At 37.4% G+C, this 14,504-nt stretch overlaps 1 protein-coding gene across 1 annotated transcript; it reads right to left on the bottom strand.

Annotated features, from left to right (window-relative positions):
* Positions 1–850: 850 nt before the first annotated feature.
* Positions 851–13,713, bottom strand: LOC144960944 (uncharacterized; the record flags this gene model as incomplete). Its single annotated transcript, XM_078894321.1, has 4 exons — positions 851–931; positions 8,460–8,749; positions 10,291–10,807; positions 13,241–13,713. Coding segments are annotated over 4 exons (1,361 nt in total), but the record flags the coding sequence as incomplete, so codon positions are not given.
* Positions 13,714–14,504: the final 791 nt, after the last annotated feature.

Below are 14,504 nucleotides of genomic sequence, written 5' to 3'. Positions count from 1 at the left end.
ATATAGGTGACGTCCAATCAAGGGACATTACTCTTCCGCTAATCTCATTCCCTATACAGGGATATAAAAATTGGGACTTTGACTCCAAGTACCTCTAGAGAGGATGTCGCTATAAGTGGAGCTGTGCAGTATTTTGAAAACTTACAGCATTTTACTCAAAAAAAAAAAAAAAAGAAAGAAAAAAAAAAAAGAAGATTGCTCTTTACATTTTCACAAACTCCAGGGATTCAAATTTTTCCCCCATGTGGCACGTTTTGTCGAGTCACAACATATGTTTTTTTCATGTTTTTCAAAGTTTTACGGCGCTTACAACACATTTAGGTTATATCAGCGCCAGTAAAAAGGAAGAAAATGGGATAGTAAAAAGTTCTAGAATTACAATTAAAGCACCCAAGAAAAAGTAAGACATAGGGGAACTGGGGACAAATAGGGACCAGATGTAGATTCCAAGAGCACACCACCAATGTACATAGTTTGAGATCACCTCTTAGTCTCATCCGGACACAAGCACAAAATCCAACAAAGAGGAATACACTCAAATGTTAACATTATACATTGAAAATAACAAATATAATAATACATAACAGAGAGATGATTTACAAGGAAAAAAATATCATCTCCCAACACAATAGCTGTGCATTTGACTGTTTCCCTCCCAGCTGGGACTCCGGCCAGGGCCAGGACAAAACCAAGTAATCTCATTCCAAGACAAAGACAAAAAGCATGTTGGGAAACAGTTATAAGGGGATAGAAGACGCAGTATGTACCCTCCTGCCCACTATGGGAGGTAGGAACCCCACCCAGGTCACAACATATATTACCAAATGAATGTGACAAATGACAGCCTTACCCTGTAGTCTGTTCATATCTGAGTCATCTGATTCATTGTCAGGTCCAGCACCTCCCACAGCCCCCAGCAACAAACTAGATCCTGGAATTCAAATAATTTAAAAAAAGAAAAAAAAAAGCTTCTTACATCATCAAAGAAGAATATTTGGGAGCAGGCAGAGGTGCTAGCCACATTTCTGGTGTTTTATGGGATTTATAGCGCTTGAGACAATTTAAGGTCTTTTCAATAGTGGGATAAACAAAAGATAATTGATTTGAGTTCTTTTTTTGTTTTTTTTGTTTTTTTGTTTGTTGCTTTAGGTCTCTTCCAACACAATTGAGGTTATATGAGAGACCGCTGAAACAAAAAAACAAGCAATCTAACAAAAATAGTACAAATGTCAATCAAAATCATAACCTAAAGATATCATAAGCTAAATTATAAATAACCAAGAACAAACAGGCAGAGGATTTACAGGAAAAAAATATCCCCTGTCAAAAATACAATCACAAACCAAAGAAGCAGGATAGGCTAGTAAAGAGAAGAAGAAACGACATCACTATCGGATCGTATACCCATGCGAACATCATAGGTATATGATTCAAGGGTGATGCTCCCATCCAACCACCCGCGATTTGAGTTTAGATGCACTTAAAGAGCCCTCAAAATTTTTTTTTTTAAATGGGAAGACAAGGCAACAAGTGAGGGGCAGCATCTTATATTCAGATATAGTTATTCAAAATACCTGCGCAGTCACTGACTACGCTTATCATCGCTTGACTTGTCGGGGTCAGCGTGGTTCAGCGATGCGGTCCATTGCTTCGTACCAGAAAGGTACCAGATTCGATCACCCGCTGCTGCGCTGTGTGGCCTTGAGCAAGTCACCTCGCCCTATCTCAATTTGCGGCGCTGCACTGCGGCTGATGCCTGGGTTATTCCAGTCTTCCCTTGGAATAGACCCTAGAGACAAATTTCCACAATGGGATGAATGAAGGGAATTCTATTTTATTTTTCTTTAACCCATTGCGGCCCAAATCGCCCGCTCAAAAAACATCTCAAACAGTTCAAATCGCCCGATATCGCCTGCCAGGTACCAAGCATCTTTGAACCCGTAAACTAAAAACGTGTGTGGAACCACTTCTTTTTATTTAGAAAACGAAAGTAGAGAAAGAATGAAAGTGAAACTAGAAATTTCCCGATCGTTTTTATCTCAATTCGTTTGTCTGCTGTGATTTTTTTGAAGTTTGTCGACCAAATCGGTTTTGATAACGTCCTTTTTTTTTGTTTTGTTGCTGGAATGGCGTTTGAATTCCTCAATCTCAGGCGTGATCAACGTTTTTTTTATTGGATAGTGACGATGTTAGTGCTCATTCAGACACTGAATCAGACATTGAGGTTGAGTTGGATGCGAATTTTGATGACATTGACAATGGATTTCATGTTTTAATATTATTGCATATTTTTCAACTTTAATTTTTTTTTTTCAAATCAAAATATAAATCAAGTCCAAAACAATACATCAAATTAAAGGCCATTCATTCTTCTCTCCAAAACAGCTTTCATTTTGTTTCTAGCATGCCTCACATTCTTGCAATGAGTTTTTTAATGAAGTGTACTATGCAATTTGGAAGAGTTATCTCCCCTCGCACGGTCTGCAAGAGACATTTTTTCAGATTATGCCCGGTCAGCAATGGGTTAAGTTATGTAGATTCATAGACTTGCCAACAACCATCAAGGGACTTCATTTGTTTATACATGACCCAAGAACATATATTATTTGCATATATGTATTTTTAAAATTTCATGATTTTATTTAACAACTGCATGATACAATATCTAAATTTAATAGTTAATCATAATTTAGTGGACAGATCTTATAAAAAGAGAGCAGGAATATCCTTTAACAATTCAAGACCTGTCCTGTTTTTCCAAATGTTTAATTCCTCATCCTGTAAATATATTAACTCTTTAGTGCCAGGCATTCTGCGACTAATATCAATCCGAGTTGCCAAGCCTTTTTGGCAAAATGAATTCAAATTCAGTGCTTTCAGGAAAAAAAAAAAAATCAATAAAAATAAACGAATCATCACACCTTCCTCAAATTTTCATGGTTGTATAAGAATTAAGAATATACGTAGTACGTTGCGACGTAATCAGATATTCAAATAAGGTCACATGACCTTGGCAACCATCTTGGAAACCTAATTAATATTCAATTTTTGTGTATTATTCATACATTTTTTTTCATATCTGCCCTAACCAACAAAAGGACAGTATCTCTCAAAAAATCATAAAATCACTTTTTTTACTAAATCGAATCTCTGGGACATAGGAAAGCTTACAAAGTTGTCAGAATGATCATAACTCAAATATTTTTGAAATTAGAGGCAATTAAAAATTTGCTTGAAACAGTATCCTATTTCAACCCCATCGTTAACCAACAAAAGGACAGTATCTCCCGACGGCCGTAGTCCGCCCCGTAAATATTGACGGTGTCCGTGAGCATGCGGTGGCGTCAACGAGTGGCGTGACGAAGATGCCGCCGTATGGCGAGCAATACCATGCGAAACTGTTGGTGACGATTTGATTGGTTGACGCATAAGTCGCCAACGCCAATGACGTCATCCGTAACATGACATCATAGAGGATCACTGTAACTTTCTATCGCGTTGTTGTTTACATGAGAGAGAGAGAGAGAGAGAGAGAGAGAGAGAGAGAGAGAGAGAGAGAGAGAGAGACTGGCATACAGAGAAACACGCACAGAGAGAGAAACACACACACACACAGAGAGAGAGAGAGAGAGAGAGAGAGAGAGAGAGAGAGAGAGAGAGAGAGAGAGAGAAAGAGAGAGAGAGAGAGAGAAAGTCAGTAACAAACAGAGAGCGAGAGAGATGGATGCAGAGAGATATATTTTTAAAAATAAATAAATAAATAAGAGAGAGAGAGAGAGAGAGAGAGAGAGAGAGAGAGAGAGAGAGAGAGAGAGAGAGAGAGACTGGCATACAGAGAAACACGCACACAGAGAGAAACACACACACACAGAGAGAGAGAGAGAGAGAGAGAGAGAGAGAGAGAGAGAGAGAGAGAGAGAGAGAGAGAGAGAGAGAGAGAGAGAGAGAAAGTCAGTAACAAACAGAGAGAGAGAGAGATGGATGCAGAGAGATATATTTTTAAAAATAAATAAATAAATAAGAGAGAGAGAGAGAGAGAGAGAGAGAGAGAGAGAGAGAAGAGAGAGAAAGAGAGAGAGAGAGAGAGAGAGAGAGAGCGTTTTAACGTGTATTCATTGGGAATGGGAGGGAGGGTGGGGTCTTTTGAGACAATAAACAATGTGAGTGAACCATTGTCTACTATATAAGAAGTCACTGGAGTGAACCCAAAGAAAAAGGGGAGGAGAGATTAATAGCTGACATTGACCACAAGGGGTTGTGATAACGAGTGGCAGGTCCTAAATAACTCAGCGACGTTGCAACTCAAACAAGAAGATTCAATTATATGATTTCATGTAAGTCATTACAAATTTAGCCCAACCCGCTCCTCTTCAAGCTGTCATCTGACTCAAAATGGAAACAATGCAACAAATGATTTGACCAGTCCCATTTTTTAAATTGCAATCTCATTGGTCAATATGTTTCCCATTGATTGACTTTGACTTCTTTTGAAACGAAGAGCTTTCTTATACTATCCCTACCTATTCTTTGCTCCACCCCCTCTCTTCTTTTCCCCATTTGTTTATCTACCAGTCTCGCTCGCTCTCTTTGTCTCCCTCGTGTTTCTTTCACACATACAAACACACACACACACACACACACACACATATTTATATCTTTATTCTATTTAGCTCCTGCCCTCTACAATGCACAAGCAGTCTCTCTCTCTCTCTCTCTCTCTCTCTCTCTCTCTCTCTCTCTCTCTCTCTCTCTCTCTCTCTCTCTCTCTTTCTTTCTTTCTCTCTTCCCCCCAACCAACCCCCCGTTCGGGGCGGAGGGTCATATAATAAATAATAATAATAATAATAATAATAATAATAATAATAATAATAATAATAATAATAATAATAATAATAATAATAATAATAAATAAATAAATAAATAAATTACCGTGTAAAATGTCAAAAATTAACTCCCTTAGTCTAACCGCATACTCTATATAGAATCGAACGAATGACCTTCACATCCGACAGCAGTAGTGACATACCACAACGCGTGTGTTTGACCCAGCGACATCTAAGTTTGACCTCGTCCGTTGGATGTTAAAAGTGGAAATACCTGCTTGTAACAACTGTTTGGATTGCAGTTCTTATATCTTTGACAAAATTATGCGCCCGTGATTAAAGACTAAATTGCTGCAGACACTGAGTTCAAAATCAATCTAATCTATGACATAAGTTGAAATATTCACGTATTACTTTCCACCAGATCAACATATCAAGCTAGCTATTTAGTGGCTGATTGGTGGGCAGAGGGGCTTTTTAAACAAGTAATAAAAATGAAAAAAAAAAAAAACAGAAAGCAAAACCATTACAAAACTTTATACAGCTGGCAATAAAAAACTGATCCCCTTGCTTGTTGGTCGGATGCGCAACCAAACATTTAACTTAAGTATACTTATTTTTCATTCATTTCAACTAATTAGTGTGTGTGTGTGTGTGTGTTTGTGTGTGTATGGGTGTCGGTGTGACTGTCTGTCCAGGCGTTTTTTGTTTAGTTGTTTTTTTTGGGTTTATTTTTTGTGTTTTTCTTTTAATCGTCTTCATATCTCTCACTTTCCACACATCTTTTTTTTGTCCAAACTTTTGGAGAAGGTAGTACTGACACAATTATTATCTCATCTTAAGAACAACAGTTCAGTCAGCCTACAAACAGCAACACAGTACTGAAACAGCGCTTCTTTAAATCTTTTGTTATATAATGCGGACGCTAACAATATCAATTTATTATGCCTTTAAGATCTTTCAGCTGCCTTTGACACCATTGACCATTACATTTTGTTAAGAAGACTAGAAAATACGTAGGCGTAAAAGGAATTGCCCTTCAAACGGTTTACATCATACAAAAATGTATTTAACAGGATCGATGGCAGACTGTTGTGGTGAATGGTATTCAGTCAGAACAAGTTTTACTAAACTTTGGAGTGCGTTCTTGGCCCTGTCCTTTTTTCTGTATATAAGCACCCCCTTTCTAGTGTGATATCCAGATTCAATCTGAGTTATCATTTTAATGCTGGTGATACGCAAATTTATGATTCAGTACCCCTAAGTAATTTACAATTCTTAATACAACGAATTTCGAGCTGTTTTAATGAGATTAAATCTTGAATGTACCATAACAAGTTAAAATTAAATGATAGTAAAACTGAGATTTTAAAGTGTGGAAGGCAAATAATTCACCTATTACTCTCGGAAATAGCACAATAGAATTTTCAAATAAAGCAAAAAACCTTAGCGTCATCATTGATAAACATCTTTCCATAACAAGCTGCTACGTGAATAACACCATAAATCTATGTACATAGAAATGAATAAAATAAGCAAAATTCGTAATTTAATATAGCAGAACTTTTAATTAATTCCCTTGTTTTATCTAAATTGTACTATTGTAACTCCCTATGGGCGAAATTAGCTAAAGACAAAATAATTTTTCTGTTCATCTTATAAGCTCATAATTTAGGCACCTTTTAAATTTAGTAAGAATGGTGTCGCCTATTTCATTCAGTATAAATGTACCAACAGATTTCATTCCATTTCATGCTTTTCGTTTCCTATGACAATGAAGATATTGATTTTAAAACAAAAAGGGATGTGTGTGTACGTGTTGGGGGGGGGGGGGGGGGGGGGGGGGGACATACCCTATTTTCCAGCTATTCTTAGGTTTAATTCACTATCACTCACTCACCCATATCGTTGTACAATGACAAAACCCTGATACACAATTAAAGTCTAATTTGCAAGATAGCCAAAATCATCAAGATGCGTAAATTAAAGCTATGATGCTTAATAAAAATAGACTCATCTTGAAAAAGGAGTCAGGGTCTAAAAGATTGAGGAATAGTCTAATGTAGCAATATTATATCAGAGTCACGCCTACAAACTTGACTTGTTTGATCTCGCAAGCGAGCGCCACAGCCGATAGATCCCCTCACGCCAGGTCAAACACACTTAGCCTTGCCTCTCACTCGTCCGTGATGGCGAGTGCTCGCCCTCGCTGACGTGAAACGTTTGTCGATCGAGTTATTTGTATTTTGCTATATTCTTAACTGAGATACTGTTCTTTTGGTGAATACGGACGAGGCATTTTGCGTTGCGGTTAACCAGGGTGAACAGTATGTGAGACGGTTGTATAAGATACTGTCCTTTTGTTGGTTACAGGTAGAGTTATTTGCTTGGCTTTAACCAAGAAAGAACAGTATCTCAAAATATTACGCAACATATTACGTCAATGAAATCGCCGACTAACAGAAAAACGCAATTTATCATTAGCTATTATTTAATGTTAGAAGACTTCCACTATGTAATAGAATTAAAGAGTTATGAATGAAAAAACTAAATGTGTCGATTGCGGCAAAACTGGCTGGATCTGGGTCAGCCCAGATACTGTCCTTTTGTTGGTTAGGGCAGATATATCTCCACCATTAATATATATAAATTTGGATTTTTATTGTTGGATATGGTTGATTAGTGTTTAAAAATAGAATACATATAAAATCGTTGTGATATCTTTTCATTTACTGTATTTTTCTATTTGTGTTGTTACGAAAAAATATATAGGAAATTTTTTCTGCCAAAGCATCCGGAAAGTAACTTTGAAAATATTTTACATGTATTGATTTTTCCTCTTAACTGAATCCAATATTCATTTCTCCTGACCTCTCACTAAAGTCAATAAGCCATTTTGCAGGATTGTATATCTCGCCATGTGTTAAAACACATTCCAAATCCACTGGTCGCTATCACCTGTTGCGTTTATGCCACGCCTACTTCTGTTTTGAATACCCAAATCCTCATCTCGAACCCCCTCACAATATTGAAACCACTTTCTGATTCAACATCTGTATTCATCGATCTCAAATCTTAGTCTCCAGTAAAAAAAAAAAAAAAAATCATCCAAGATAACCCTGGCATCAGACATTAAACTACACCTCAAAATGAAAAATAGGGACTAAGTTTCTTTCTCAAAGAAATAAAGTGAGCTGCTAAGTAGCAGGGTTCAAATGCAGGTCCCTTGAGTGTCAGCACAATGCTCCATCCATTCAGTCATCTCATTCCCCTAAGTTGTATTTAATTTATAAAAACCTGCTATAACAAAGGACAACCCGTATCTACCCAGAGCAGCTTTGTGGTCTACTGGTATGGCACTCGCCTTTGGACCTGCAGGCTGCTGATTCGAGTCCCACTCTGGGCAGCGCAAAGTTGAGTCCTTGAAAAAGGCTATACAGGTACTCACATTCACCAACTTCAAATGTAAAATGAGTACTAGGTTGGTAACAGCAGTGACCCTGTTGGAAAAATTGTAATGACTCCTCAATCTCACTCTACACGCTAAGTGTCACTAATTTCAGATGACTTGTAAAGCTCTTTGAGCACCTTTAATGGTGATTGGGCTGTATAAAAGTTGTTTTTTTTTTTTTTTACCTTGTCCTTCTGCCTGTGTCATAGGACCAGCTCCATCCCTTGGTCTGGCTCCCGATCCCGCTCCACCACCACCAGGACTACCATTGGGGTCTGACATCTGTTGCTGCTGTTGTTGATTACTGGAGGACGACATTGATATCCCTGAAGAAGTGGTGACTGGATTAAGGTGGTGCTGCACACCTCCTCTTCCTCCGCCTTTCCCGTCTGCTCTTTCCCTGGCTGCTACAGAAGAGCCCCGACTCGTACCAGCTCTCCCAGAGCCTCGACTTCCCGCAGACGAATGCCGCCCACTGTGGGGGAAAGGAAACATGAGATAGCAATGGGCAATACTGAAAACGATCGCGTACTTATAAAGCTTACAGGACATGAGATGACATTTGCTGGCTGTAAATGTTTTGACTATTTTCTCATTGAGTACATTGTTTGTTTTAAAGCATTTTATGGCACTTGTGGCACATGTAGGTCATTTCAGCACCATTAAAAAGGAAGAAACTGGGATGATGAAAAGATTCCAGAATGACAATTAAATGGACATGAGACAAATAGGAAACAAATGAAAATTCTAAGACCACATTATCACTGTACTTAGTTTTGAGATCACCCAAAAGTCTCATCCAGAAACCAGCACAGGATCCCAATACATAGCAGAGAGAAGATTAACAAGAAAAAAAAAATCTCCAAAAACTAAACTACACACTTGATGGACAATGGAACAAAAATAGAAAATAATTTATAGAAACACTGAAAAATGACAACCTGTTGTGAGTGTTCTATCAACTGATCTATCAGAACCCCCAGATTTATATAAGTGACAGGTTTACACTTTTCTTTCCACCAGAACTTCTCGTCTATGGTCAGGTGACTTTGTGATATTTTAAAATTCATATAAATACCTTATTATCCCTAATGGGACGAACAGGCAGTTTAAAAAAAAAAACCTGTTAAACCACCGACCAGATTGCCTCTCTGCGAATCATAGTGGAACAGTCTCTAGAATGGAACTCTCCTTTTATTGTCAACTTTCTGGATTTCGCTGCAGTATTATCAGAGCACCATTGTGGAAAATTCTGCCACATTATGGAATCCCTGAAAAGTTGGTAAACTTTATCAAGGAAATGTATGAAGGAACAAGTTGCAGTGTTGTACATGAAAATCAGCCTACTGACAGCTTTGAAATTAAGACTGGTGTCAAGTAGGGATGCTTGTTCTCACCATTCCTGTTCATGCATGCCATCAATCGGCTAATGAAAGAAACCCCCAAAGGGCGAAGAAATGGCATACAGTGGACTCCCTGGACACAATTGTATGATCTGGATGGAAAAGAACCGGGCAGGAACCAGTGGGTGGAAAGGAAATAAGAAGAAGACGATGGAGGTGGATTGGACACATCCTAAGAAAGAATGACTCCACTATGACAAGGAAAGTATTGGACTGGAACCATCAGGGCAGAAGATCAAGGGAAAGGCCACGGGGAACATGGAGAAGAGTTAAAGGAGTAAGTAAGTGATAAGACATGGAACAAGATAAAAATGTTAGCTCAAGATAGTGAGGGATGGAAACTTTGTCTGTGGCCTATACCCTGACCCAGGATGAAATAGGCAATGATGATGATGATGATGATTATCCCTAATAAGCATCCCCCCCCCCCCCCCCACGCTCTGTTGGTACACTACACACCAAACACCCTCCCTTTTATTTTTAACATGATGGGCAAACAAAGTCATGTTTCAATTTTCTTCCATGTTTTTAGTAACAAATTAGCACAACTTTTTGAGTCAAATAGAACGGTAAGCTTAGTAGAGATAACATGGTCAACAGGTTGTGTGCATACCTGTTGCTGGCGCAGGATCCCGTCTTTCTGTTTCGGGTTTTCCCACCAGAAGACGATGTTGATGAAGAAGACTCTTTGTCTTTCAATTTCTTTGGACTGTCCTGATTTCCAGGAGATTTAGAGTTTTTTCTCTTCTTTGAAGAAGAACTTCCCTTCAGATGATCCTCCGCCTTCTTGGCTGGGGACGGAGTTTGTTGTTCTGGCTTGGCAGCTGTAGAAAACGATGTCCCAGGAGCTCCTGTCTCCACACAAGAATTCAAAGTAGGACTGGGCACTTTCTCCTCGTTGGAAGATGAACGCAGACGTTTTCTTGGTGTCAGCGATTTAGTAGAAGAGATAAAGTCCTCTAATTCTTCAACTAAATCCTCCGAGTCGCTGTACAACTGGAGATTGTCTAGTTCAAATCTAGAGGTTGATTTTGGCGGGGATGTGGGGATGACTGGAGCTTTGTCCTTCTTGTTTTTCTTCTCTGATTGCTGCTGATGTCGCTTCCTTTTGCCTTTACGACTTTTTCTGGCTGTGAAATTGATAAAATGAATTAAGTAAACAAAGTGAAAACATGAAATGACTTCTTATAAAATACTATGATGATTATCAAACTTAATCTTCTGAAATTACTATGCTTCTGCCAGATTAATGGATTCATAATAAGATGGAATAATTGCATAGGCATAAAATGACGAACCCTTCATTCCTTTCAGCCAGAAAACATTTATTTCATACGTTAATAAATTAAAGGTCTGAACTGTGAACATGGGTGAAAGCTTTCAGGGTCTTCTTTGTTTAAAATTAAAAGACAAACCAGCCATGCTGCACATTTAAATCCGTAACCCTACCTGCCGTCTTAAATATGTAACAGAGTCAAGATGCCAGCAAGCAAATAAATTATAATATTCTGTTCCCGCAGTTTTTTTTTCCATTTTAAACCCCAAAATCTGTCATGAAAAATTGCAAACTTTGCCAAAACTATGCCGCAGGTTTTACAAAGTTCAAACAGGTTAAACAACACATGATCCTTTGAAGTTTCATGAATCAATTTTAATAACAAGAACCGAAATTTATTAAAGATACCCAGAAAAGAAAAAAGTAATACATCTATTTTATAAATGTAGTCTAAGACGGACAAAATGGCGACTTTTTGTGGCTAAAATAGAATTTTGCGGTCCTTTGCCGCCAAGGGTATTATTTGCGGCCACGGAAAACTGGACAGATTATTATAACCTAAATATGCTGCTGAGCTTTTAACCACTGATTGTTTAAAAATTCTAAAAACATGAGGCCTCATCAAAGAAATTCTAAATAAAACGCAAATATCAGACTTTTTTGGCAATACTGAAGTAAAACCTTTTCAGCTAAAATTTCAATCAGCTGCTTAAGAATAAATAGCATTATCATTTAACAAAGTAAAAAAGTAATTATCATCATGCATATTTTATCTCCTAAGATTCTAACATTCTACCTAGTGGATCATGAGATAAAAAGCTGTGCAAGCCTGTGAATAAACCTTAGCAAAACTCAATGACAAAAACAAGTGCTGGGAAAGAGAAAACAACTTGGTGCATGTTAATGTTTTCAACTCGGGATGAGCAGCAATCTTGAGAGGAAATTCAATTGAATCAATCTTTTAGGCAGGATTCGGACAGGGTGGAGGAGTGAACAGGATAGGCTGTCATGAAAGACTGACAAAGGACGGAGGCCAAATCAGTCATTAAGAACAAGGGGTAGATGGAAATGAATGAATGAATCGAGGCGAAACTAAATACACACCACAATTTAAAAATTGTTAAAAATCGTTTTTAGCTGTTATATTTCTATATTTTAGTACCAATCACATGATCTTAAATTGTAATCCTTAAAAAAAATAAAAGCAATGAATTGTTTGTGATAAAAAATATTTCCTAATTAAAAAAAAAATTTTTAACGGACAAAGAATTTTTGAACATTTTTTTTTTTTACAAAAATAGTATAACTCGAGAGAATTCAAAATGTTTGTTGATTTCTCTTTGAAATCAAAATACCAGACCAGACACAATACTTGCATTTGAATCATCTCAGACAGATAAAATGGAGGAGTAGGTAACGAGTGGGAGAGATTGACATTAATATGAAAAACAAGCGGGTTGGACAGTTCTCTCCTTCTGTTTATCTCTCTCTTTTAAAAAAAAACAAAACGGGATATGTTGTGGAATTCTCTTTCATACAATAAAAAAGAAAAGAAAATTTAGATACGTTTAAAAAGAAATTTAAAACTGAATTATTTAGAAGAGCTTATTTTGACAATGTGCTTCACATGTTTTAATTTAGGGTAAATAGTATAGTAATGTATAATATGTAAAGAGTTTGCATATGTGTATGTGGAGAAGTGGGTTTGCGTGTATGTGTGTTAGTGCATATGATAGTTTATATAGTCTGAGAGACTGTTAAGCGCTATATGGCACTTATTAATGGGCGCTATATAAGTATATTATACGCGGGTAGGCTGATATATATGGTGCAATCATGAAATTTCACAAACGCATTCTCAAACCACACTTCTACATTCATGTACAAAAACTGATTCATGTGACGTCATTTGTGCTCTTAAATGAGCGACGTCACAATCTAAGACAATAAGGTCGAGAAAATGTATTATTAAAGTATTATGTTTGTATGTGTTGTTGAAAACAAAAAAGTTATAACAAAACAGTACTTATATATCAGCCCACCCTTGTATTATAATTATAATTATTATTATTATTCAATAATTTAATAACGGTCCACATGAAGAAACCCGTGACAACTGATTGTAAACCTTCATTTCCCATTTGATCTACAAGTCAGTTTAAATGAGGGGTATAACTTTGATGAGGATGAATGGGGAGGGGAGGGGGGGGGGGAATAAATCAAGAAGCATGGCCTCTCTGGATTGTCAAAGTGCAAAAACTCAAACTCAAATAATAGTCTCTCTTGCCTTTGCTTTTCTGTATTTCCCCAACAGCACCGTCAGATTGGAACTCAGCCTCGTCAAATGAGCTATGCTCCAGATATGACTGTACTTTTCTTGGGCGCAAGGACCTCAGAGTCCTGTTATTTTTCACTGTACCTTTGTCACAACTTGTGGCAGCAGCAGCACTGGCGACAGCAGTAGAAGTGTCTTCTGAACCGTCTCTGTTAAGAACAGCTAAGTCTTCCGCAACTGCAGTGGGTGATAGTGAGATGTTTAAAACTTTTGCTGGAAGAGATGACAATGCGTCTTGTTGCTGTTGTTGATGATGATGATGATAATGAGGATGAGAAGTGTCAGGTTTCAGATGATCTGCAACTGAGGTAGCTGTAGATGCTGATGTACTGGATGTAGTCTCCCTCCTGGATGAATATGATTTCCTGTTACGTTTACTCGACTTCTTTATGGATGAACCAGATTCAACAGAGTGACTACTTGATCTGAAATTGTTTTGAAATGTTCAAAAGTTACAATCAACAAAACAGACTCATCACACGATAGATTATTTTCCTGTAAATAAGAGAGAATAGGATATATAAGGTATCTTTCAAAATCTGTGCCTGATCTTGTGCATTGGTTTTGTCCCTAGTCCCATCGAAATGTTTATACCTCTTACAAATTGAATCATCCCACTATTATCAATATAATTAAAGGAAGTAACTAAAAATGTAGGTGCCAAAGAAAAAAAAAAGAGGAAAAAATTTATTTTCATGTAAAAAAACAAAAAACCATAGAGAAAAGTGGTACCACCCAGACCAAGGGTGCAGAGCCCGCCCCAAAATTATTTATTTGGGGGGGGGGGGGGGGGGGGGTAATAGTATATGACACTTGTGGTTCCCTACCAAAAAAAACCCCATGTTTTCGCTGTTGTCATAAGTACAATATTAAGTATAACGGAAAAAGAAGTCAAAATTGTATTGCTGTGGTGTTTAGGATAATGATGTGTTGCTAGTGGAAATAATGGTAAAAATTATGATGTGGAGGCAGCAGTGATCGTGATGATGAAGATAAACGTAACAAATGATAATGTTATCAATATAAAAAGATTAATATAATTATATAGATAAATTACAAATAAATAATTGATAATTATTGTGGGTTGATGATGTACTGGTGGTTATAGTTCTTGTAGTGATGATGTTCTGGTGGTGAGATGTAGTGATGTTGACAATGTACTGGTGGCTGAAGTTGTAGTAGTGGTAATAGTGATGATGAGTGGTGGTAGTGGTTG

This window comes from Berghia stephanieae, unplaced genomic scaffold, assembly GCF_034508935.2.
Source record: "Berghia stephanieae isolate SIO BIC M18660-M18661 unplaced genomic scaffold, UCSD_Bste_1.3 scaffold1097, whole genome shotgun sequence".
In the NCBI taxonomy this organism is placed as follows: domain Eukaryota; kingdom Metazoa; phylum Mollusca; class Gastropoda; order Nudibranchia; family Aeolidiidae; genus Berghia; species Berghia stephanieae.
This window is presented reverse-complemented; position numbering and strand designations above follow the sequence as displayed.